At 47.1% G+C, this 26,521-nt stretch overlaps 1 protein-coding gene across 1 annotated transcript in view; it reads left to right on the top strand.

Moving 5' to 3' along the window:
* Nucleotides 1-6,655: 6,655 nt before the first annotated feature.
* The window catches only part of CREB3L2 (cAMP responsive element binding protein 3 like 2), a 74,566-nt gene continuing 54,700 nt past the window's right edge, over nt 6,656-26,521 (top strand). The window contains exon 1 of the mRNA XM_066550016.1: nt 6,656-6,789. Within this exon, the coding sequence (XP_066406113.1) occupies nt 6,682-6,789 (108 nt within the window). The 5' untranslated portion in view covers nt 6,656-6,681. The remainder of the gene's footprint in view (nt 6,790-26,521) is intronic.

The raw sequence follows: 26,521 nt of genomic DNA, 5'->3' as shown, positions 1-26,521 counted from the left end.
GAGGGTATTTCTGTGTGTTTTGTTCTCCCATGTGCTTTCTCTCTGTTATGATCTTTTGGATTACTTTTTTTTTCTTCTTTAAAAGAGAAGTACCCTAGGCAGCTGTATCAATTCTTGAGCTGATGAATATGTAAATGGGGAGTCACTCTTTGCATCTTCAGCCAATTTCAAACCTTCTGTCCTTGTCTGCCTTAATCTCTCTCCTGTCTTGTGGGGCCTGCCAGCTTGATCCCCTCTCACTTTTAGCATCTCTCCTCTGTTCTATAGGTGTCATTCCCTGTTTTTCCTTCTCTAAGCCAGCCGACAGTGAGTTTAAAGCAGAACCATTGGCTTTGACTAGTGCTCAGCTGGAGATTTCTGTCACAGACCCGGAGAAAGCTTCCTGTGCATTTGCATCTGCCCCTCTGCTGATCCTCGGTATTGTCTTTCACGAAGCCCTGCTTAGGTCTTGTTTGCTGTGGTGTTTGGTGTAGGATGACACCAGCATTCCCATCCCGGCCCTCGATAGGGTGTTGTGCCCGTGCTTTGCCATCAGGAGGAGCTGGAGGAGCGGCTGCCTTGGCTGTGCCTTCGGGCAGTCGCGTGGAAAGCGTGAAAAACATTCCGGGTCCGGGAGTCGCAGTGTGGGAGTGGCCCTTGTTCACCGCGTTTTGTTGTCACAGTGAGAATTACTGTGTTATTGGCAAGAAGCTGCTCATCTAAAAGGTGTTTAATTCTACTACACAAAAAAGAGAAAGGGGAAATTCTCACTGTAATACAACGTGATGGAACAGGGAAAGAAAAATATTAGAAGTGGCAATTTCCTGTCTTCAGAGCTGGTGGGATTTTGTATCTCATCTCTCTCTGATCCCATCTCTTTTGGGCGATTTTGATCTCATCTCTCTGATAATGTGCAGAACACATTAATGTCTGCAGCTCTTTCCCCTACAAAATGCTGGGGGTTTTTTAATGCCCTGTGCACATTTTCTAACAAAAACTTCAATTCTTTCAATTCAGCATCTATTTCTGGTTGATGTTAAAGCTCTGACAAGTATCTGAGCCCCTGTCACTGGCATAGTGGGGTGTCAGATGTATTGCAAAGGCTTAGCTACTTCAGCGGGTTGTGATCCATAGGAGAAGGTATTTTTAAATAGAAAATCCTGCCTTTAATTCCTTTAACTACTTGTTTAATCTGAGCCTGTTGTACTCCTGTGAGAATTGTGATGGTTCTCTTGCACAGTAGTGATCCAAGTAGTTTGTGCACAAATTTTTCCTGTTTGTCTTGAGCTTTCTGCTAGGAGGCCTTGAGCAGATGTGCTGAGCTGTTCATTCAGTGGTCCCTTAATTTGCACTCTGCTGTGGTGGTGGAGCTCATGGCAGTGCCTGTTTTGGTGTCTGGGAGCTGCCTTGCTCCTCCAGACTCAGAGCAGGAGTGGCAGCAAGGATTCCCTTCACCACCACAACGAAGAGGCCAGAACTGCCAGAGCTCTGCAGCTGCTGCATGGCTCCTGCTAATCTCTGCCCCTGGCTCAAGCTGGAGCCAGGGGCAGAGCTAGCACAAGGTATTAGGATTAGGTGCCAGCAAGGAAAAATATTTACTCAAGAACTCTGAGTTTTCTTGCCCTTCCAGTTCTATTTAAAGTAGCTAGTACACTTCAAAGATTGCCCTGCTACAAAGAACACACACTGACTTTGAGCACACACTGGAAGCAGTGTGCTGAATGTTCAGCACAGCTTGGCAGTGGGGCAGGCCTTCCCAAATGATTCTGCATTGCCCTAGTTACAGCAAAAATAACCAGTGGCAAAGGCTTGCTGTTCATCTTGTGCCTGCTCTGCCACTCTGGGGCAAAGTTAATTTGTAACTAAGTCATTTCACTTGTGAGAAAATCCTGTGTGAAATCAGCATTCCTATAGCATCTGGTTGGTTTCAGAGGGTTTTTTTTATGGATAGGTATTTGTTCTGTGAGGAAATGGAATGGGAATGGTATCACCTGAGTGAAATACAGTGATTCCTTGTTTGTAACTCGGCAATGAGTGTTTTCCCACAGTGTGCCCTAGAAAATGGCATTCTGCTTTTTCTTGTCAATGTTAGCATCTTGTGTAAACCTGATGAGGCAAACCCTGGCTGCTTGCATCAACCAGGATATTTAGAAGCGTTTGACCTTAACAAGGAATTTATTTTATGTATTTATGGAGATAATTACAAAAGATAAATATGGGTGACTTCTTTTTAAAATGTCAGCATGTTCACCAAGTATTTGGAGCGTTTCTGAGCAGCTCTGAGGCAGAGCTATTCTGGTCTGCAAGGCAGCTCCATGGCACTCAGTTATTTCTGTCAGCCTGCTGTAAGGTCTAGGAAACACTCTTCTCTGCTTGTTTTTGTGGCTGGTGTGAGGAAGACACCACAGCATTGTGCCTGTGTCACACAGCAAAGACAACTTTGCTTTCAACTTTATTTCTCATTACTCTGCAGTAATTGCTCTGCTCACAGAAATAAGGAGGCTTGAAGAAGTAGGAGAAGATGCTTCAGCCAAAGAAATCAAGTCCTGCTTCACCAAAATAGCCCTCTTGTTCTCCTCCTGTGTGGTCTGTGGTTGGGGGCACTGTGTCTGTTCCCAAACACAGCTCACACTTCAGTTCAAGGCCAGCAGTGCCTGTGCGGGCCTGGTGAAAGCCCTTGCAGAGGGACAGGAAAGCCGAATTGGAGCTTAGAGAAACCCCTGGGTACAACAGCAAGAGATTCTGGTAAAGGGAGCCTGTATTTCTGTCAGTGTACCAATTATGTGGGTTTAGTAACAGGCTGTCTGCAGGGCTGGCTATCCCACTTTTTTCATGTGTCAGAAAAGGAATGAAATGCCAGGATTGTGGGAAGAAAACTTTACTATTCTCAAGCTCACCTTCTATTTTTAACTCTGAAATTTCTGTGGTGGAAGCCTTTTTGCCAAGTAGTTGAGCATGTCTAAATGTACAAACTAAGGCTTGGTGTCTGTTTATCTTAGCAGTGGTGAGCTTCTCAGCACAGCAGTGTGATTTAAATCTCATTTACACAAGAAATTTGCTTTGTTAGTGCAAGTAAAGTCTGCACAACACACAAAGAAATAGCTTTCACAGGGTTTCTCCTGAGACATCCTCTTGTGGGGAACGTGTGCCAGTGTGTGTGAGATTTTTCTTCTGCTTGTTGCTTAGTCCCACGTAAAAAATTCAGCTCATTACCATACCTGGCCATTTCACAAAAATCTCCAGTAACAACTGTGGTTGGGAATTGGCTGCTAGTTTATTCTTTGTATTCTTAGACCTGAAATTTGTGTCCTGCACTCATTAAGAGGAGCTGAATTTGTTGAAGAAATCTCTAGCTGTGGCTGTTTTCTGTTGCTTTCAAGGGCTAAGATTTTTAAGGGTAGCTGGTCACAAACCTGGCAGTTTTCATTCTGTGGGCTCTGTTGCTGTTTGCTCTTTTCTTGCTGGTTGGTTTCTCAAACTGATTTGAACAGAGTGGCTGTAGAAAAAGGATGGTTATCTTGATCCTGGTTGTCACAAGTCAGAAAAATGTCACCTGTAAATATTTAATGAACCTTTGTGCAGCTGACCTGATGGAGAACTGAGTAATGATGTGGTTGCAGGAGTTGTGGCTTCTGTAACCCGGATCTGCAAGGAGAGCACCTTTCCTTTGCCAGGCTTTGTATTGTTCCTTGCTTTGTTCTTTGATGTTTTAAGTGGTGTTTGTTTGGAGCTCTGCCTTAGCAGCCTCCTCTTTCTTAGCTGGTTTGGTTTTCTGTGTGTGTTTTCTGTGTGGGCTTTTTGCTCCTTGTAGAAAGGGAGGAGAATTCTCAGTATAAACAAAAGCTGAGCTCTTCTCTTTCCTATATGTGCAGACAATAACTCCCCACCCTTTTATGTTCTTGTAGAATTTTGGTCAATTTTTGCACTCTCCCCCCTTGTGCTGCAGGGTGAGTTCAAACCCAGTTAAGAAGAGTAGGGTGAGGAAAGGGTCTTACACAAAAAAGTAAAACAAAAATGCTCTCAGAGTTACATGAGTTGGAACTTAATAATGCTGTTACAACTGTTCTAAGAGAAAAGTAATGAAGCATGGAGAAACAGCCTTGATTTTTGCAGGCTGGTAACTATTGAAGTCCACCATTCAAATCCTCCAGGGACTATGGGATAAAGTTAGGGTAGCTGTGTCTGTATCATGTTCTTGTAGGTTTTAAGGTGCTTTCGCCAGTGCCTGATTGCTGGTGTAGTGTCAGTCTGTGGGCAGCAACATGTGACACATTGTGTTGTATCAGCACACTGAATAATTAATATTCTCTGGAAAGGATTACTTTCCTCCACTTTTGTCTCTTCCTTCTTGGTGCCCTGTATGTGCTGCCAGCCTCCAGCAGAACCTTGCTATTTCAGATTTCCTTTCCCAAGAAGAACTGGTGCTGCAGCACAAACACATCAGTGTGGTCTCTGTGCTGTTGGCTACCACCATGCAAAGCAAACTGGTCACATTTCCTTACACAGTCTTGGGTCATTGTTTCAGAGACGTTGAAGCTCAAAACTTACATGTAGCCTTGAAGACTAATTTTAATAATGTGTCAGTGATTGGGCAGGATGCCTGTTTACCAATATTCTGGTTTATATTTTATATTATAGCCCCTGAAATGGATAGTTTTGTGTGTCAAAATATTTCAGTGGCCAAAGAAGTCTTCCAGCACACTTATGAATTCTCAGCAGCTCTGTGTCTCACAGCAGCAGCTGTGCCTCAGTACCAGTGATAAAGAGAGAGCCCCTGGGGAAGAGCAGAGGGGAGAGGGACACAGCTTTACATGGTGCAGGAAGAGTGGAAACCACTGGGAAAAGCAGTGTGGTGTTTACCCAGGGTGCCTCAGTTTATGTGAGTGATTTACCCAAGGGGCAAGGATAGAAGTGTGTGCCTGTGCAACTTCTTCCTTAAATAAATACTTCTGCCTGAGAAATGTGTTTGGGTGAGAAAATTCAGCCCAGTACTCAAACACCAGTCCTTGGGAGCCCCTTGTTCTCATCATGCTCAGCAAAGGAAGCTGCACTCACCCAGTCAGGACCACCTTCTTCTAAGGTGGCCTTTGTTCTGTTGGTTTACAAGGCAAACACAAGTCTAAAAGTCCCTTTAGACTTCTCATATGGGCAAAACAGTCATTGAGTGCCCCAGCCCCCAGAAATTATCTAGTCATAGAAGTGATTTTAGAAGGTGCTAATGTCAGCCAGCAGGGTGATGTAGAGCCTTTTGCTAAAGGGATTATCACAAGGCCTCAAAAGCTTTGAAAGGAAGAACACATCCAATGAAAACACGGAGGCTCCTGGATCAGGAACTGACCTTTACGAATTTCACAATCTGCATCTCTGGACTGGCACAATGGAATTGCTTTGATAACAGTGCCTGGCAGTACAAACAAGAGGTTTGTACCTCTGCTTGGGCTTGCCAAAGTGGAAGGTTGCAATTCAGGTACTGGTAATTTGGCTTTTCTTTGCTGCTGAAGGCCAATATCAGACTGACTTCTTTCACAATAACGAACTTAAAATAACTAATTTTTGCAGGAGATCTTACATAATGTAACTTCTGTTACACTTTTTTTTCCCTAATCAAACTCCAGCAGTTTAATAAACTATAAAGCAATGAAGGTGGTGGAGTCACCATAATTTTTCCTATTTTTGTTGCTGTTGTGCCTATTAAGTGCTGGGCAATCCTTCTGGCTTTGTTTTCCTCAGAGGGTTAGTCTGGGCTCTGCAGAGTGAGGCCTGGATGAGGTGCTGGCTCTGTGAGTGGGTGGAAGTGGCTGCCACAGAGGTGATGTCTCAGGGGAGCTCTAGGAGAGAGGGAACACGCCAGGAATTCCAGTACTGTTCCTGCACAAGGCAGCCTGGCAATGTCCATTGGCGCTGAGCTGAGCCCTCAGCACTCGGCCGTGCCTGAGCTCAGACAAGCCCTGAGCAATGCCCAGCTTTTTGAACCCGAAACATTTGGCAACTTGTCACTTTTTAAGAACAATGGACAGTCAGTCTTGCCCCGGCCTGGCAGCAACACAAGTCTCAAAACACCATCATTTCCCGTTGCCTGGGATTATTTTTGCCGCCAGTTGATGAACGCTCTGGGCCCGATCTGAGGCAGGCACCAGCGGCCTCGGTGCGGCTGCCCCGAGCGGTGAAGTTGTGGTTTTCAGAAGGTGCGTTCTGACCTGTCCTCACTGAACAGGCACCCCCGTCCCCGCTGCCCCCTCCCGTCCCGTCCCGTTCCCTCAGTCCGGGCCCCTCTGTCCCGGGGCCACCGCGGGTCCCTCCTTGAGGGCGGCCCGGCGCGGGGCGGGGCGGGGCGGCGCGCGCCGGCCGCAGTCTTGTCGCTGCCCCATTGGTCGCTGCTCCCGCCGCTCCGCCGCGCCATTGGCCGCGCGCGCCCCGCCTACGTTCGCGGCCGCGGCCTCTCGGGGTCTGCGCGCCCATTGGCCGGCGCCCCGCTCCTCTCGCCCTCGATTGGCCGGCGGGGGCGTGGCGGGGGTGACCCGCCCGGCCACGCCCGCGCGCGGCCGCCGGCGGAGGGGACGCGCCGGGGCGGGGGCGAGCGCGCGGCTCCGCGGCAGCGGCGGGGGCAGCGTCCGGCGGCGGGGCGGCGGACGGACCGACCGACAGACAGACAGACAGACAGACCGATCGACCGACGGGCCGGCGCGGGTGCCTGCGGCCGCCATGGAGGTGTGCGAGAGCGGCGGGGAGCAGCCGCCGCTGCTGCACTGGGACCGCAAGCTGAGCGAGCTGTGCGAGCCCGCAGACCCCGAGACGCTGCTGAGCCGTACGGTGAGGAGCGGCGGGGGCGGGCGGCGGCCCCGGAGGCCGGGGGTGGGGTGGTTGGGCCGCGTTCCGGCGGCCGTGGCGGGATTCCTCGGGCTCCCCGTGCGTGCCCGGCGGGCCCCAGGGTCGGCACCGAGCGGGTCTGGCCAACAGGTGCTCCCCGCGCCCCTCGCCGTGACTGCACCCCCGGGGCCGGGCTGTCCTCGGGCAGGCCTTGGGGTCCCCTGTGCGCCGGGGTGGGGGGGTCTCAGCTCCCTCCCCTCCGAGCCTGGCTCCCGGTAACCGGGGTCCCGCAGCCCCCGCTCCGTCCGGCGCCGCTTCCCCCGCCCGGCCGGGGCTCCCTCGGCGTTGCCGCTTCTCCCGGGCGGCCGCTCGGGAGTCGCCGGCCGTGTCTTCTTCTTAAGGACCGGACTGTCCCGGTTCCATCCCGCTCCCCAAGCGCAGGAAGGAAGTGAAACAAGTTTCGATGTTTTTGTTGTTTGTTTTTTGGCTGGAATCCCCATATTTTGGCTTGCGTAAAACGCATAGCTAGGACAGTTCCGAGGAAATGGGTCTGTTGGCTCGCTGTTACTCAGGAGGGAGGCTTCTCGCAAGCAGAGCGATTTAAAACCTCTGCAAAGCCCCGTCGGTGTAAATCCCGAGTGGAAGTGTGCCGGAGCACCTCGGGACAGCGGCGTGGAATTCTCCCCCACACGCTCGGTGTGGCTGTCGGGCACGTGCTGGGATGGAGATCCAGAGGGACGCGGAGGTGGCGACATCCACGCGGGATGTGGCAGTGCCCCGGGGATGGCGCCCCAGGACGGGCTCCGCGTCTCTTCCTTGCACCCTGCAGGAGGGTGATGTGCAAATGCAGCCCCGAGCGAGGCGCCCGGCTCTCCGTGGGAGCAGCGGGGATCCCGCAGCACTGCCCCCGTGCTGATCTTGGCGTTGGTCTTGTAAGGCAAACAAGGAAAACCTTATTTGTGGTGCGTGGTACTGTGATCCGGGATCGTGTCCGTCACAAGCTCCAAGCCTGGTCCCAGCAGGAAGCGAGCCTGCTGCACGCCTGACGGGTCTTTAAACAGTGTTTGGCTTCTTTGTCTTTGAAAGTCTTGGGCTTTCTTGCGCAATGTGTGTCTTCTGATAGATCCGGGGAAAGGCAATCCTGTCATGGTGGCTTGGGCTTTTAAAAGCCAGCAGGAGCACTTAGCAATGGAAAGCTCTTCCTTCAAACAGCTGTTTTCTTGTGGCTTTTTTTCTTTATCAACAAGAATGTTGTGAATGAAATGAGAGGCTCTTTGGAGAGGGTTCCCCTTCAGATTTTATGGTTGTGCTGGCATACTTCCTCTTGCTCTGTTTGGATCCTTGTGATGAGGATGGAGTTGCCACTCTTAACTTTTGTTTTCTTACTCATGTTCTCATGTCTTCTTTAATTAGTGCTTTGAAGGAGATCTTACACTTGGGCTAGAAACTGTAGCTGCAGTGACATGTATATGTCTTTTCTGCCCTATTTCAAGAAGCCTGAGAATTAAGTGTGTCTTGATAAAGAAAACATCCTGTTTGTCTGGTGGATGGAAATGGGATGCTTTTCCCTTTTCTGTTTTCAAGTTTTATTGGGGATTTTCAGCTTGGAATGCTATGATGGTGAGCATTTTGTAAGGGGCAGTGTGTAGCTGGATCTGCAAAATATTGGGCTGTGATGACTTTTGTTGGGAGGAACACTGACATTGATTTGTTTGTGTTTGCTGTCTTGCTGATTGGGTCTTTTTAGAAGTTTAAGATTTCTTTAGAGACCCTCTTGAAGCCAAATAAAAAGCATTAAATCAATTTCTCTTTTTGGTTGTTCTTGGAATTCTTCTGAAAAAAGTTTCAGAAAAAAAAATGCCCAACTAAATGCTGTAAAGTAGGTTTAGTGAGGTATTGCAATCTTTAAAGAAGAGAGGAATGTTTATGAAATTGACATTCTTTAGAGTGAAAAATTTCTTTTGTGAATGTGCTCTGCCATGTGGAGGAGAATACCATGCTTAATACCATAAAACACAAGGTTTCTATTTACCTCTGGCCAAAACTTCACAGAATCATTTGAAAAACCCAAAACAAACAAACAAGCTCTCTGGATGAAACATCTGTTCTTCTCCTGGGCTGTGCTTTCCTTCTGGGAGGACTGGTTTGACCCCGTTATTCTGCTGTTTGCAAACTTACTGCAGGGTTTTTCTGGAAAGATTGGGATGATGAGGAGACCCTTCCCGTGCCCCCTGTGCAGGAGTGCCCACGCCCTGTGCTGGCTGTCACCATCACAGCCAAGGAACAAGGGTCCTACAGCATCTTCTGCTCCTCACACACTCCTCAGGTGCCCCTTAGCTGGATGTGCAGGTCTGCATCCAAGAAAACTTGGGAAAAGCCTCTGGGACAGTCAGGGCAGCCCTGGGAGCACAAGCTGGACTGGCAGGGGCAGGAGGGAGAAGATGATGATTGAGGGGAGAGCTCACCAGCAGGAAGAAGGGTCAGTGTCATTCCACCTGTGTGTACGGACTGGTGAGGGTGAGAATTTTGTGCCAACTGCTTTTTGTGTGTTTTGAGTTGAAATTTAACCTTTCTATGACCAAAAAGGCTGCCCCTGGCTCTTGTTGATTTGACACTAGCAGACAAGTGTGAAAGTATGCATACACTTAAAAACTTGACCTCTATTTTAAACTGTTCCAGCCTGCCTTAATTACCAGGGCTGAAATCCAACCTCCTGGGGATTTACATTTCTCTTTAAGAGCTGATGATTTCACCAGTGCCTGGAGCTGTGTGAGGAGCCCTTCCCTCACCCCACTGGTGCTGTCAGTGATACCATCAGCTGTACCTGGAGAAAGTGGGGCCTCGAGGAGCTCAGCTCTGCTATTGGCAGGCAGCAATCCTGGAGGTTAAAGTCTCATTAAAGTCCTCACCTGCATGCCAGATAGCTTTATAGCAGTTATTTTTCCAGAGTGGTTTCCCATGGAAGCGAAGGCTGAAAGGTTTCCCAGAGGCGTGTTCATGGTATGTGTCACGTGTCTGCATTATATAATCAATCTTCAGCTGTGCTGTAGCTTGTTGTGACTGTGTTGGTAGTACCATGTGCTGGCACTGTGCAAGGCAGTGTTGTTATTATTATTAGTGTTATTATTGTTAGTTTGTGCTTTTTTGGTGGTTGAACAGAAGAGAAACACAACACCTGCCACTGTCCAAGGGGAGCAGAAGTGTGGCAAAACCTCCAGCTTCTTGCTGCTGCTGTTACTTTCCATAACACACAGGTGGGCCTGAAGTGTGAGGGCTCTGCTGGAGGCCCTGGGGCTCCACTGGAACTGGTCTGTGGTTGGACATGGCCCAGCTGGGACCCCGTCTTCTCTGACAAGTGCCACATCTGATGTAGGTGGATAAGTCTGACAAACACGCCATGAAATGCCAGCTACCTGTCCCATGGCTGGATGGGGGCTGAAAGGCAGGTGGTTCTTGGACATTTTTATTCCCCCCCCCCCCCCCCCCCCCCCATTTTCATGGCTCTTTTGGGATGCCACTTCCAGATGGTAGCAAATGCAGCAGAATGCAAGCATGGATGTGATCATGGCATGGCACATGTAGAACTGCAGCTGCCCTGCAGGTATGGGGGACAGCAGCTGGCTCAGGTATTTAGGACTAAATTCCTAGATGTCATGTCCTGGTTGTTTGGATGAGTGGTTAACTGGAAAGTAACTTCAAGTGCCAAGTAGCCCAAATGGGTTATTTGTTAAAGAGCCTGCCTATTGCACTTGGAACTCATGAAAGCATTGAAATTAGTGAGATGTCACACTGCATTGAAATTGGTGAGATGTCACATTGCTGCTGCTGTTGCCTGGGTGGTGTCTGAGCCCTGTGATCCTGTTTCCATGTCACTGGGGATGCTGTGGGCAGCTCAGCCCTGGCTCAGGGGTGCACTGTGGGTTGGAATGAGAGGAGGAGGCTTCCCAGGCTGCAGCTAGCAAGTTTCTGTCTCCCTGTGAAAGCAAAGCCAAAGGTGAAGGTTAATGGTCAGGGTTGTGATTGTCATCTAAGATGAGCTGGGGAAACTCTGAGCTGGCCTTTCCTCTCCATCACAAACCTCTGAACCTCAGCGGAGCCCGCCTGGTGACTCATTTCCTCTGCCACAGAAACGATGGTTGCTGCTGCTTTGTGTGTCTAATGACTTCTGCAGGAAAGCTGCTTCTGGATGAGCTGCCAGGGAGTGCCTCGAGCTTTTGGAGCAGGGCAGTCGTTATTTTAATGGATGGCAGGGCTTGATTTTTACAGTCTGTGTGTATTTAATTGAAAGCTGTGGTTGCTGCAGCGGGTGTGGATGTGGAGCTGGCTGTATCTTATTGTGTGGTGGCTGCATGTAGCTCTCTGGTGTCAGTATAGTTGGATCCAATTTCTCTTTCATTTGGGTAGGGGGAGAACTACTTCATTTATTTGCACGTGGGGTTTGGTCTGTTGCCCACAAACCATAAAGCTGAAATCCCTCATTCTTTCTTCTCTATACACCTGCAGCTGGCTTTATGTAAAATATTTGTACAGTCAGTACTTGGAAAGATTTTTCCAAAATTGCAGTGAGGAGGGGAAATGAGAAAGTGAGATTTTTAAATAGTTGTATACAGAGCTCATACAAAGCAGTAGTGTTAAATTTTGTCAATGACTTTCCATATCAATAAAAAAGTCAACATCACAACTGCTGAACAGCAAAATTAGTTGTACGTGGTGCCTTGCACTGAAAACCATTTCTCCTCGTTTTCTTCCCTGATTTAAATAAGAAAACTATTCCAGTTTGCCAAGAGACATGTCACTTACTTGTAATGGGTCTAACTGATCTACAGTTCCTCTAAAAGCTGAGATAAACACAAGTAGGAGACCCTGAAACTTAACCCTGCTGTTTTCTGACAGTTAAAATTAGAAAAATGGGGGTATTGAGTTGCTGGCTGTAACCGTATAGTGAAGTGCGTGATCTGCAGTGAAGACAGGAGCTGGAAAAAATGTCAGTCTGTCCTGGGACCAACTTTGAAGCGTGGTAGATAGGAATGAGCCAGCATAATGTACAAACCCACTATTTATTCCTTTTCCTAATGGACATGACTGCTGTGCACTGTGCTGTGTAAATGTTTCCTTTGGAAAGGCAGTCCTTACACATGGAGCAGGTTGTGCACGATAGCAGGGCTAAAGGAATTTCACTTATGGTGTTACCAGACAGGGCTTTCCTGTGTCTGGAGTTGTTCAGCTTATCTACAGGGCTGGTGGGAACTTGTGCTCTTTGCAGGTCTTTGTTTGCAATGTGAAGAGCCCCTTCTTAGCTAGGGCTAAGTGAGTTTCCCCTCTCATGGGATGGGGACTAGTTTTTTATTAAAGCAGTCTCGCTTCTTTAGGATTATCTGTGTCTGTAGAAGAGGCCAGTGTGTGTGCTGTGCCTTGCTGGCTACTCCTCCCTCCAAAGAGCTGGGACCTCTGTGTCATTGTGAGCTCATTTTCTCTTGGTCCCTCAGCTCACAAGGTCCCTCTGAGGTACTTGGTTGTTGCTTTGAAGACACTTTGAAAGTAGCCCCCTGTCTCTGACCAGGCAAGTTTTACTGCTGGCTTTGCACTTGCAGACAGATGCTGCATTTTTGTGCTTTTTTGTATCCAAATGTTGGTTATCAGGCCTTGCTGTCCCTACTGCTGTCTGCAGACCTTCCTCCCTGCATTCCCAAAAGCTGTTTTCCAGTCTCTTCATAATACTTGGTTTAAACATCCATCATCTCTGTCTTTGGCTGCTTCTCTCACTTCTGGAGAGGGATCATTTTGTGAGTGAGATTAGCAATTACTGATAGGTGAAACTGCTGTCCGACACAGAGCGTCTGGCCTGGCTCTGTGGCATTTGTCACAGGCTGTCTTGGCTGCCAACCTGAGCCCCTTTAACTCCTCTGATTCCCTAGAGCATCTTGCCCTTTTTCCAAGAGAAATAGGTTCCTGGTGGGTCCCTGAGGGGTGCTCTAACAGCAGAGCTCTTAGTCTGTGTTTTCAGGAGGGCACATTCTTTTGTGCTGTTGCTTCCTATTCATCTCTCTCTGAATCATGGAGATGCCTTCTGGCTGTGTTTTTTTGTGGGTGACAAGAACTGACAGTGCAGTTCTGCACCTGGATGTAACCACAGGCTGTTGTGGCAGCTGCCTGCGAGCTCATCCAGTTTTGAAATGACTTTTTTTGCCAGAAATTAGCTTTCAGGTTGATCAGTTCCCTGACACAGCTTGCCCTGTAGCAGCCCAGGTACTGATGCTGATGTGAAAAGGGCAGGTAGGAATATTTGGCTGGGGAAGGGGTAGTGGAACTGCATTTTGAGCTAAAGGAATGTGCAGTGGGAATAGTCAGAGTAGATTTATGAGTTCTTAGATGCTTAGATGCAAGCCTGATGTGCATGTGTGTATTTATTTGATACCAGCAGACTCTGATTTGGATGTCACTGGAAAGAACAGGGTTTGCCTGGAAGAAGTATTTGTTCAAGGGTCAGTAGGAAAAAGGCTTGTTTGAGAAGGATGTGGGTATGTAGCAGAAAAACAGACAGACCTGATTTTCAGGGAAGCACTGATGTTGGATTGGTCCATGGCCCCACCACCCCTCCATGATGTCAAGTCCTGGTGAAAAGTGGAGGCTGCCTTTGATGCTAAATTATTTTTCTTTCATAAAAGCAAAAGGAATGGCATGCAAAGAATAAGCTTGGCTTAGGGCCACAATTTTTCTGGCAAATATGTTGCCCTTTCACCTCTCTGAAGTGAGTAATAGGCAGTAGAGAAGACAGGTGAAAAATGAAAATGGTGGGGTTTAACAAGGCATAGCTGAGGTGCACATCCAGTCTGAGATGCTGAGCTTTTCAGAGCAGGGACTTTCTCCTCATTTCTCTGCCTGTGAGCTGTCAGACACAGATCACAACTGCAGAAAAGAAAGTCACTGGATTGAGTGGAGTGCTAAATGTGTGCAGGAAGGATACACATACTCTACCAAGTAATGAGCGTTCCCTCTCCTGAGGGTGAGTAGGGAAGCAGAGAAGGCAATGTGGGAAAATAAAGTATGGTTAAATGGGATAGACCTTAATTGCTAGAGCTGTCCCCACAGGTGCCATCCATCCAAATGTGGAGCTGAATACTGCCAGTGACCTCTCTGTGTCTTGGAAACTATGACCTTCTATTTTTTTTGCCATCTGCTGCTAACTGGCTTTCAATCTTCTGTATGTGATCTGGCTCTGCCGTGGCGACAGGCAAAAATCTAATGGAAAAACGTGACACCCACTTCATCTCTCTCCTCTCTGCCAAAGAAAAACATTTCTCTGCAGCTGTGCTGGGGCTGGCTTTGTCCTTTCATGCAATCTGTCAGTCATATGGGGTGAGAAATAGACACCAGGCTGCTCAAATAATGCCTTAGGGAGCTTTGGGTGTTTTAGGGAGCTCCAGGCCTCCTTCCTTGCCAGATTGGATGTGTCCTGAGCAGCAATGCAGGGCACAAATTGCTGGAAGCTCCTCTCTCTGTAGTGTAGGGGCAAGGAGCAATATTCCTGAGGAGCTTTAGTGGCTCACCTGGGGCTGGGCTCACTGCACTCCTGCAGCTCTGCTGTGGTGAGCCCAGGCTGTTTGGTGACCCTGCAGCACTCTTGCTGCAGCTGAAGTTGCCTGCAGAGCTAAGGAGTGTGCTTTTTTGGGTGAGATGGGCTGATCTCCAGGAGACACGAGGAAAGCCATTTGCCCTTGTTCTGCACTAAGGATGTTGAGTGCTGCCCCTGATTTTGGATGTGAGCAGAGTCCTCAGCTGTGGCAAAATTCTTTGCAGCACATGGTGACTTGTGAAGCAAGAGAAGCATCTTTCAGTTGCTGTGCTTAGGAGTACCTGGTTTAATTTCTCTTCTCCAAAGTTTGGATGCTGTGATGGGAAGGTCTGTAGAAAAGAGTGGAAAAAGAGTCAGGCTCTTTACACCACAGCATGGCAGGAGGGTGAGAGGAAATGGACACCAGCAGAAGTGAGAGAGGTTCAGACTGGTAAGGAAAAAGGGCTTCACAGTGAGGATAACTGAGGACTGGAGAGAGAGCTGCCCAGGGAGACTGCACCACCTCCTTCCTTGGAAGTTTTTAAGACCTGACTGACTGAGCCCTGAGTAAGCTGGTCTTAGCTTAGTGTTGTCCCTGTTTGGGTAGAAGGCTGGGCTAGAGATGACTTGAGCCCCGTTCCAGCTGGACCTGTGCTGTGGTTCCTTTTACAGCAGTCTGGTCTCAAGGCACTGACCTGTTCAGATGGAGACAAGGCACTGCTGGGCACCAGGCTGGTTTGTTTCAAGGCTGTTTGTCTATGCTACCTCATACCTGTGTTATTTCCTTTCTGTGGATAACCCTGAAACTCTGGGTGTGGAAAAAGACCACCTCATGGATTAGCTCATGTGAGTAGCATGGAGGAGATTTTGTAGACCTAAAACCTGAAAAATACCCAACCAAAAAAAACCCCCAAACTCCAGTCCTTGAATACCAAGCAGATCTCTGTTCCTTCAGCCCTACAGCAAATTCTGTCCATAAGAGAATGCTTATTCCAAGGCTGTTTTTTTTTTTTTCCTCCAGTCTTAGGAAAAAAAAATAGGTTCTTTTGTTGGTTTCTGTAATCCACCTGCAATGTTTTGGTTTTGTGGGGGTTATCTGAAGACATGTGTGTTCTCATTTATGGAGCCTCTGGTCCCCACAGGAGAGATTTGTGTACATGTAGAACCAAAACTCAGGAGTGGCAGAGAACTGATCTTCTGTCCTGGATTTTCTCACCAGTGCTGGAGCAGTGATGGCAGGGTTTCCTTAGAAAGCTGGGGTGTTACAGACACAGTGATGCCTTCAGGAGGGGCCGAGACTAAGAACTTAGAACTAAGGCTCTAGTATTTCCTGCAGCCAGACACCTGGCTTTCTGGGATCTGTCCTGGCTAGAAAAGGATGAAGACTGAAGGAAAATATGATGTCTGAACTCTCCACTTTCATAACTGCTCATATGAGGCAGCGGCTGACTTTCTGCAAAACATCTGTCTTTCTCATCATGGGTGTGACTGGCCTCGTCATCAGCACTGATGGTGTGTCTTGTTGGAGCTCCTTGGTGGTGCTGCAGCTCCCTTCCCTCCTCCTCTGTGCCTCCCCCCTGCACTGCTGGCTGTGTGACTCAGGCCTGGCAGTGGTGTGGGCTTTCAGGCAGGCTGGTAAGATGTATTTGTTAGAAAAAGGGCATAAAGCAGAAGGGTTCTTTTTAGAAAAAGAAAAGCAAAGCAAACTGGCACTGCCTACATATGGCTCTAATGCCTTGCGTGCTCCCTGGTGAAATGCCACAGGGACTGAGGGCCCTCTGGGGATGTCCATTATGGCTGGCTGTGAGCCATCTGCCCTTCCTCTCACTGGGAAGCATTTCCCCTTGCCTCTCCAGATGGAGAGAGTGCCATCCACATGATTCAGTGCCTGCTTGCCTGGCTGACCCCTTCCCTTATGGTACTCCTGCAGGGAGGCTCACTGGGAGGGGGCAGGAGCTGGCAGCTGCCAGGGGGCTCCAGATGTGGGTGGGTGTGGCTGCAGGGGGCTCCAGATGTGCATGGGTGCAGCTGCAGGGGGCTCCAGGTGTGGATGGGTGCTGCTCCCTCGGGATCTGCAGCTCTCTCTGCTGGAAGGCACCACTCAGGCACGACTGCCTGCAGGAACAGGCATGGCAGGAATGAGCTTTGGCACTCACTGCTTTTAAGGCATGAGCTTTCTGGATGCAAAATTTGTCTCCTCCTCGAGCCTTAGTGCTTTTGCAGCTCTTTTTCAATTCAGCTTGTTTGCTTCTCATGGCTTTCAGGGGATGCTGTCGCTTGCCAGGAGGATTAAAAGAGAAGAAGTAGTATTTTGTACTTGCCCAGGGTGACTTGTGACTTCTCACTTGGCTGTTCTAATTCAGAGCAAAATTTCAGCTAAATTTCCATCAGAAAAGTGCTCTGGGGAGTCTGCTCTGTGACTTGGGAATGTTTCCCTATTGCCATTGCTTGTTTGTTGGGTTGTTAGAAATATGTTAGAAAAACCACAGGGAAAAGATGAACTTAATTCATGTTGCTGTTTTTTTCTCAACTACAAACACTGCCAGATCAAAATGAACACAAAAAGTGTCACTGACTTTCAAAAATGTGCAGTTAAAATCTTGATTACTTTTCTAAAAAGTTTAAAGTTTTGTGTCCAGAACATCTTTTTTTAGATTTAATGAAAAAGAACCGTGCTTGGGAGAGCTTGCTGGCAAGATTAGTTGGGGATGGGAAAAAACCCTACTAGGTTTTAAGATGTGGTTTTAGTGCTCAAGAGGGACATGGTGTGGTGGCAGGGATGGAGCCACTGGAGCTACAAGGAAATTGTTTCAAATTCACAGGCATTTGAGGGGGAAAAGGGAGCTTGGAATTGTAAGCAAGAAACAAGAGTCTGCAGAAACTTGCATTGTTGAAGAGGCTTCTGAAGCAGTTATTGAGTGCAGAAAGCTGTGAAGTCTGGCTGTAAAGGAGACTGGGCTGTGGCTGGGGATGGCAAATTAACTGTGCTTCTGCTATTGTGGGGATGAAAGTGTTGAAAAGTATGGTTTGGGGAGATTCTTAAAAACCTGGCTCTTGCAGGTGTCAGTATGTCACAGTTTGGCTGAGGAGTTTTCAGTTCTTGACACCAGGATATCTGAAAGAGGCTCATTTGGGAGAATTCCAAGAACAGCTGCAAAAGTAAGGGGTTGAAGTAGCAGGTTTGTGGGAAATTATTACAAACATTAAATATGTATTGCTTTAAAGGTGGACAGGTGTTTGGAGGAGTTTGAGGAAGTGATGTGATCAGAACAGTTTATATTAAGCTAACATTACTATTCTTGAGGCATCTTTCTCAGTTTCATGTCATGTATGCAATGTCATTTTCAGTAATTGTACCAGAATAGAGTGTCTGAAAACTTTGATTTCAGCTGTGGTTCTCATAACGCACAGATAATGAATATTTCTGTACTTCCAGCAGGATCCTTTCAGAGCTTTGTGCTTAGATTAAAATTATCATAAAGGGGATTAAGAATCTTAAGCTATATTATGCTGTGCCTTTTTTAAACTGCTAGTGTCCTCTGGCAGTACCTTTTCTCTTTTTGTCTGATCTAATGCTTACTAGAGAGGGGTAAAAAAGAATTGGTGTGAAGTAAAGAGAAGCTGAGGATGATCAGCAAAGAATATCCAAGGGGAAAACACAATGTTGGCAAGTGTAAGGGTAGAAAGGTGCCTACCTTTCTAAATGGTGTCATGTGAAAATTCGCCACTGTCAGTAATCAGGTTACAAAATGCCTTGGAACCAGTAAATCTAGAAAAAACTGGAAATCCAGATAGGCTGGAAGGTCCCAGAGGGGAAGTTTGGCTTGTTGACATTGATTTTTGTTGGGTCATGACATTATGGGGAAATAGCTGAAAATCTTCAATTAATAGAGCAAAGGGGAGGAAATTAAAACTATGCACTGGAGATCCTGGTACCAAAGATATGTAAAAATACTTGGAATCTTTTAGTATTCCATCGTTACAGAGTGCAATAATACAGATAGGATTTAACCCTAGTAGATAGAATTTAATGGAAAGCAGATATAGTCAGACAAACCTGGTTACATTCTTTGAGATGAAAAAAAAATGATAGTAAATGGAGAAATTTTGCAAGCAATTGGCTATTTATTTCATTGTATTGGCTGAAAGATTGTACCACAAAGTGTATGGAATTAAAGGACTGACTCAAAGTATTGCTAACAGAGAATTGGTGTCAGAGAATAGACTTATTGGGTTCTGCAAAAAGAACCAGACAGGAGGCTTCTCAAGGTTTTCATCCATGATCTGGAAGCAAAGTTATGTGACTAGGAACACAAAGATGTGTCTACCTATGGGACAGGTGAATACAGGTGAATTGGAAATCAAGACTTGGAATGCATAACAAAAAATGTGCTAAAAAATGCTTGACTTAAGAAAAATGCTCATTCCTCAATCTTTGAGGCACACCCATGTTCTCTTCTGGCAGTTATATTTCAACAAATTATCAGATCCTATATAAGGGTACCTTATGGAAACAGTGGATTAGAACAGGGAAGATTAGGAAGGTTTCATAGTCCTTTCTAGCTTGAAAGGCTATAAAACTTTATTGCTGGGTCTGTTGATTCTGGATACTTCAAGGCAGAACATACATCACATGCATCACAGCATTTGGTCATTTTCCTGAACTGTTGATTTCAGTGAAGTTTAAGTAAGTGCTTTAATTGCTTCAAGCTGGTTTTGAACTGCTTGTGTTTATCACGACACCTCTTGGCACATATAAAGGAGGAAAATATGCAAGGCAGATGGAGAAGGATAAGATTTCAGCTAGAAAAAAGATGTTAGTCCCAAAATACAGGGCCAACTTTATGTATGTTCCCTCTTGAAGCTGAGTACCAAAGGTGGCCTTGTATAGAGTGGGTAAAACACACGTGATTGGTGTCAGTGTGCCAGGGGTCTTCAACCCTGACAAGGCAAGGGCAGAGGAGAAGCAGAAAGCAAGGCAGTTAGGGTGAGGTATGAGGAAGGAGGGAATGTGTGAGAAGATGGGATAAATATACAGGTAAAAAAGCAAAGTTTGTAGCTTTTATTTTAAAGGTATAAGTAATGGAAGGTGGTAGTTGATATGGTACCAACTTTTACCCCAGTGTTTAACAGTGGAAGATTGTTCTTGTCCCTCTGTCTCTGTGCATCACTCTACAAGCCTGTACCTTTCTACACCATCAGCTGGAGGAAGATTAAAATCCCTTGGCTATGGCAGCCTTATCTCATTAGGGTCTGTCCAGAACTTCTGCAGCATTTTAGCAAGCCTGGAAGTCTCTGTGTGATCCAGGGTCAGTCTCCTCATAGTTTATAGGGAAATAGTCTTTAATTTTGACATGCAGATTGAAACAGGAGGAGAAGGGGGCCTAGGACATTTGGGAAGGGTGAGTAATTTTTCTCCCTTGGCATCTCTGTATTTAGGCAGCTGGCAGACAGAAGATACTGCCTTAAACTGCTTCCATGACATGGCATAACCTTTTGTAGTGGTAATGCTGTTTTGGTTTTTCTCTGGAATATGCTAGAAGGAAAAATATTTTGTTCCAGTATAGTGTGGACAGCAGATGTGGTTTGAAAGTGTCCTGAAGCTGTACTGGAAACACAGCAATGACCAGGAGAGTGCACATCATCTCTAAAGCAGTGTTGCTTCTCCTGGTGGCATGAAGTCCCAGTGTGCCTGTGGTGTGTGGGGAAATGCTGCTGCACTCGTGGAGTGGCCCCTTCCTGACCTGCTCAGCATGGAGTGCCTCCTGGAGAATGTCTGGCACGGAATGAAGCTCCTCAGCCTGATGATCCTGTCAGGCTGGTCAGGCTCCACCAGGAGAGGCTGAAGCTACGTGCTGCTGGGAGTCACCTCCAGAGCCTGTCTGGGGATGGAGTAAATGAGCAATGCTGGTCGTTCAGCACCACTTAATTTGTGGGGCAAGTTCTCCTCCTGTGACCACCTTCATCATTCTGCTGTGCAAAGGTGACCTGTGGCAGTGGAGCCACAGGACAGGACATGCCTGGCTTTTCAGAGTACTGCCAGAAGGCCTTTCAGGGGTCTCTCCTGACTTGCATATCCTCTCTTGGTTGAGCCCTCCTAAGGCACTTTCCAGCAGGTGTCCCAAAAATCCTCAGTTCTGCCGAGATCTCCAACAAGAGGTGTGGTGATTGAGGCAGGCAGGCTGCATTCCATCAGTTCAGTCAAGCAACAGGGAAAAATGGGAGTCAGAATTCTGTGGAGATGGGATGAAGTGAGTGAGCAAATGCCTGAGAAAACCTGGGCCAAGCAGGGGTGTGAAGAAGTGTGGAGGCAGATGGGGTGAGGAAATGTGATGAGTTGTGTGCAGCTCAGGCTGTGACATCAGAGGTCTGCACTGCCTGCCAAGGAGAGATGGCTGTGCTGGTGCTGGGAGACAGCTCTTTGACCGGCTCAGTCACTGGCAGATGCTGCACTCTGTGAGCATCTGAGGCAGTGCTGTGACAATCTGAAATGTGTCTGGGTGATGCTTTGCTTCAGAGCTCTTGCATTAAGCAGAGATATTTGACACGTCTCAGACTGGAGCTGTACTCACACAGGAGCTGATCTTCCCTCTGAACTTCGGAGGAGGGCCTGGTGTAGAAGCAGCCCTGAGGTTACACATAGCCTAGTGCTGTCTCATAGCAGCAGGGAGGAGGTTTTTTTTTGGTCTCTAAACAGATTGTCAGGGATTTCTCTGAAGTACAAGAGCACAATTAATATAATCAGCACTTTCAGGTTCCTCACTGTGCTTATTTGCAACACAGAAACACTTAAACCCTCTTTTGTTAGCTTAGCCAGGGGCCAAGCAAGGACCAGGCTCCTTCAGCCTCCTGTATTTTCCCCTGATTTGGTGTGAGGAGTGGTGCCTGTGGTTGCATTGCTCCTTTGGGTTTGTTCTTGGAATCTCCCTGCAAGCCGGGCTGTTTCCAGTTAGTGACGCAGCGCTTCAGGGAGCGGAGCCAAGGCAAACAGGGATGTTCCCCACTCAGGGAGGGAGCAGGGAGCCTTAGGACCTTATGGTCAGTGTAACTGCAGACACTACATTCAAATGCTTGAGGTCACTGGTAACTTCTCAGAGTCTCCTTTTTAGCAAATTGTCTTTGTGACCTGGTTCCTTTATATCCTCGTGTTCCTTTGAAAACCAAACAGGAAAATAAGGTTGGGAGGAAGGAGGGGGTTTTTCCATCCCTCTCTGGCAGGGAGGAAAAAAAGGGTTATAAAATGTCTTTTTTTAAATAGTTTCATGTGAGGAACATCTCTGCCTCATTTAGGTGTTCTTCACTATAGCCCAGTGCACAGTTTCTCACACCTCCCTGAGGGGCAGGCTCATATGAAAGGGCACAAGTGTAACCACAACAGGGAGTAAAAAGGGTTTCCATTATCTTACTGGGAAAGGGTATAGCCAGAGAATCTGTTGAGGGGATCCAGGGAAGGGGCAGAGAGATGTAGAAGAGAAATGTGTGCTCTTTCAGCCATCTCCTGCCCTAGAAACCATACAGTGTAGGAGTGTGTCACTTCTGGTCCTTACCTTGCTGGTAGGTGCTGGTGGTCTTGTGGAGCTCTCACTGTAAGGTTTTTGTGTGTCTAATTCAGACCTGCCAGCTTGTGCTGAATATGTTTCAATAGGAGAACCTCTTCCCTTTCCAGATTAAGCTTTGCAGAGCTCTTCAGGGGGTTCAGACTAAGGGACAGGGCATAGACTGAACAATAGCCAGTTTGACAGAATTTGGGAGGAAAAATCTAGCAAGAAGCTCTCTTTGCTTAAAACTTTAATAAAGACTACTTGGACCAGGACGAAATTTAAGAAAACAGAAACTGTAATTTCACTTTAAACAAGAGTAATCACTAGAGCAGGCTGGGTTCCTCTTATTCCATATTTCTAGTATATGCATGATGAACCTGTGACTTAGCAGCAGAATGTTTATCTGCAGGCTGTGCTTTTTTATCTTTCCCTGGCAGACATGATGCGGTTGTGTGTACTGATGCCACTGTGAGAAGCTGGGCCTGCTGGTCAGGGGCACCTCTGGGAAGTCTGGGGTGCTTGCTTTGGTCAAAGGCTGACTGATAAAGTATAGTGCAAGCTGGCTCAGCCACTTTGGTTTGGATTCTGGCTGGGCTTGGAGGGGTTTAAAGACAGGGAAAAAAAAGAAGACAAAATGTGCCCTTACCAGGAAGTGATGCAAACCTCAGAAGATCCAAATTTGATTCCCTCTTCAACAGGGGAAGGAGTGTACTCAGCCTTAGCAAGAAATTGTCATCTGTCCACTGGTGTGTTGTTTTTCTTGGAGGTGTGCAGTATTTTGGAGACAGTTTCTTGTATTTTGGGAAAAGAGTGGGAGTGCACCATCCAAAGCAGAATATATCAGAATGTGGCACTGGCACATTAGCAAAATAATGTTTAGCTAATGTAGCTTAAGTAACTTAAAGAAATTTCAGGGGAAGGTGCATGTTTTGCTTAGTTAGGATTATGCATAACCACAAGGAAGGTAAAGATCTTGCTCGTTAATGCAGTGGGATTTTGCTAGATGGAAGCATATGTGAAGAAGAAAACATGGAAGTGTGAAACATTTTGAAATCTACTCCTGAAGGCAGTGCTTAAAATGTGCCTTGATAACTCTGTAAGAATGAAATAATTCCTGTTATGAGTTTCTGATAGTTACCTGCCAGCTCTGACCCCACAGTGTTCTTGGGCAGCACGGGAAGTGCTCTGCTCAGGAATCTGAGATGTGCAGGGCTGCTCCTGGTCCTTACACTTGGCACAGGTGCTGCCTTGCACCCCAGACACAAATTTGGGATCTTGTGGGAGGGCTGGAGCACCAACAGCACTGCGCCAAGTGGCATCCCAGGCTTGTCAGGCTGTGTAAATAGGGAGGGAGGGGTTTGTACCTCTGAGTACATCTGTGGTGTGGGTGGGTACAGACTCAGCTGCGGGAGGGCGGCTGAGAGAATGTTTTACTGCTGCTGTCACAACTATATATGGAAGACCAGAAAAAAAAAAAAAACAAACCCACTGCAGTGGTCAGGCCAAAAGAACTTCAGCTGAATTTTATTTTCCAATTGCTAAAGCATGGCTGGATTGTTTCTCTAGTAAGAAACAAAGTCAGGTACTTTGTGTCTGGTGGGTGGCAGATAGCCCAGAGATGAGTGGATTGCTCAGTTTGAGGCTGATCTGTTGCCATCATGAAGTACGTGGCTACCTAGAGTAATCTTTTTTGGTGGGATTTGGGAACATTACATGCCAGAAGCAGATGTTCCCTTCAGTAAGAAGGGTTGAATAGTCCTGTGTGTGTACTGTGACAAAAGTGTGCACAGGTTTTGGAGGAAGCAGCGCTGCTAGTGCCCTCCCAGAGCTTGCAGTGGCAGTCCTGTCAGTATAGCTTTGCAGGATTTTGTGATTTATGGGAACTCTGACACCTCCAGCCGTTTGGTGACTCGGAGCTGGGGAGAGTAGCCTGTGAAATCTACTCGGCACTTAAATTGTGTTGTTGCAACATCGTAAGAGACAGCATGTCCTGGTCAGGATGCACTGTAGCCCCAGGCATTTCAAGCTAATCCATGAGATCATAAAGATAGAGAACCACACAAACCACACATTCTTCTCTAGGAAAGAGCTGTTCACCCTGGAGATAGTACAGCTACTCAGTGCAAACTTGGACAAGATGTCCAGATCAATCTGCTTTTTTTCCTCTCCTATGACCATGGCATGACAATTTAGTGAAATTGGACTTCAAAGTGCATCGTCACTCAAAGAAATTTTGTGAAGCTTTTGATAGAGCTCAAATTGCTCATTCCATGATTTTAAGAAGAATTCCTAAAGATATCTTTTGTCTGTACCAGTTTTGGTTCTTCTTGAGGCTGAAGACAGAGAATCTCTTTCCCAGACTTATACATATGAGGATAGGTAGGTTTGCAGATCCCTTATAGGAATACTCAAGTTTTTGTTGCATTTTCAATGCCAAATGCTGCTCTAGTTGGAGGAGGTCACTTCTTGCACTACCTTATCTGGAATATAGATGCTAATATCCCTCACTGTGTTTTATGGAATAATTATAGAAAATGAAGAGTTGCCCATATTGTTGGCAAAGATTCGCTGCAAGAATATGGGGTTTACTTATTTTTTTTTTATGGAGGTGTATTTTTCACTTCAGTGAAGTTCTGTGCACCTGACCTCAGGCAGAATGGTCTAACTGTTGCAATTAAATCACCAAATCCTGTCATTTGTAATACCTGTAAAGGGAGCAGTGCTCTGTGCAAGGCAGTGTGATTTAGATGAAGCAGCCTAAACAACCTACATCATAATGTCTCATTTTATAAAGACTTACACACACCACATGATGCAGGAAGAATGTATGATTTTTTTTTATCATGTCACTGTAACATTCTGCATGAAAACACTGAATTATTTACATACTTCTACATTCTCTTATGTTTCCAAGAAGAAACAGTCTGTGAGGTGAGCTGCTGCTATAAACAATGCAGTTCTGAGAGGTGGAGAGAAAAAAGAAATCCAAATTTTGCTTGAGTTGTGCAGGGCTGAGTGCTTGGGCTGCTGCTGCTCTGAAGTTGTGGAATCTCTCTGATTTCTTAAATGAGGTCAGTCCTGATTGACCAAACAGCTGGAAATAAAGTGGAAATCACCCACGGGAGGGAGAGCAATAAATGAACCACTGGTTAGGTGTTCTGGCTGTCCACTTCAGAGCTGCTGGCATGACTGAACCTGGAGTAGCTCCCTCATACTGCTCTGCCAAGGTGGTCTCTGTTAGCTTGAATAACCCACGAATCCATCCTGGTGGAACTGGGTTGGAGCAGCAGATGTGGAGTGAAGCTGAGAGAACAGTGACCTCTGGGAAGGATGGTGCCTTCTGTTGAATATGAGGAATAAACCAAAAAGTTTCTGGCAGAAGGGCACATATCTCTGCATGTTATGGCTGTTAAACATTTTTATCTCAGAATTCCAGTGACACAGCAATACTAGGATTGTTTTGGTGGTGGCCTTTTGCGTGGTCTACTGATGCTGTGGTATGCTGACAAGAGGCTGAAACAGATAGGATGGAAAGTCAGGCTATAAGAAATTGCATATTTATGAACTCCTTTTGCATTTGCAGTCTGGTGTGATGGCTTCAGACTGAGTCTTGCAGTTGAAATGTGCCTCTTTGTTGTGCTCAGCCTGAGTTTTAATGACAGAGCTGGCGTAGCTGAGTAGTTTGCATGTGACTTTGCCAGGACTTGCTCAGTTTTCAAGATGTGCTCTCATCCATTGGATATGAGCAGCATTTAGACTCTTGAGCTGTTAAAGATAGGTTGCCAAAGTATGTTTCATAGCTTGATATTGTTATAACACTCCTTTCTGCATGTGTGTTTTCAGGCACATCGAAGTTTTCTGAAATGTGTTCTTTCAGCTTTGTTCACACTGGTTTGTGTCGTCTGAGATCCCTGCTTTCTCCACCACTATCAACAGAGCAAAATGGTTTCTCAGAGTTTGAAAAAACACAAGTGTTACCCAAAAATGAGGGTAAGATAAGATTGTGGTCATTTAGGCTGGAGAGCATCCCTTCAAAGTCTAGGAATAGGCAGAGGAGCATTCCATCACTATAGCCTGCCTTATAATTGCTCCCCTTTCCCATCCACTTAAAAGCAGAACTCGGGAAAGAAATAAGAGGGACAAAAAAGAAGCCGACCCCAAAACGTACCCAGCCAGGGCAGTCTGAGACGGTGGAAGCAGAGGCATGCAATTAAAAAAAGCTGCGTGCGCCGGTCCTAGACATTCCTGCAGCTGCAGGCTGCTGGCGCGGTGTCCGGGTGGGCTGGATCGCTGCCAGCCCTGCCTCGGCAGGGACTCGGGGATGGGGGACAGGCGGGGGTTACTGCTCGTGCTCCGCAGGGCCATGGACTGCTCCTGCCTCTGCTCAGAAATGTCTCACTGGCCGTGTTTATGTGCCTTGCGCTGGAGGAAGAAAGAGCCTCAGAAATGCGTGTGCAAGGCAGGTGGAGCACAGCTCCCCTCCAGCGCAGCCCACCTCTCCCCGCTCTGTGGGGGCGGGCTCCCAACAAATGGCTCTGTGTTCCCTTGGATCGGGAGGGACAGGGCAGGCCTTTGAGACCCTGCGACCACCGAGCCGTGCGTGTGTGCATAACTTTTAAGCGAACCCTGCGGAATCCACGTG

Source organism: Molothrus aeneus, chromosome 5 (assembly GCF_037042795.1).
Source record: "Molothrus aeneus isolate 106 chromosome 5, BPBGC_Maene_1.0, whole genome shotgun sequence".
Taxonomy (NCBI): Eukaryota; Metazoa; Chordata; class Aves; order Passeriformes; family Icteridae; genus Molothrus; species Molothrus aeneus.
Note: the sequence above shows the minus strand (reverse complement) of the source record. Positions and strands in the feature narration are given on the sequence as shown.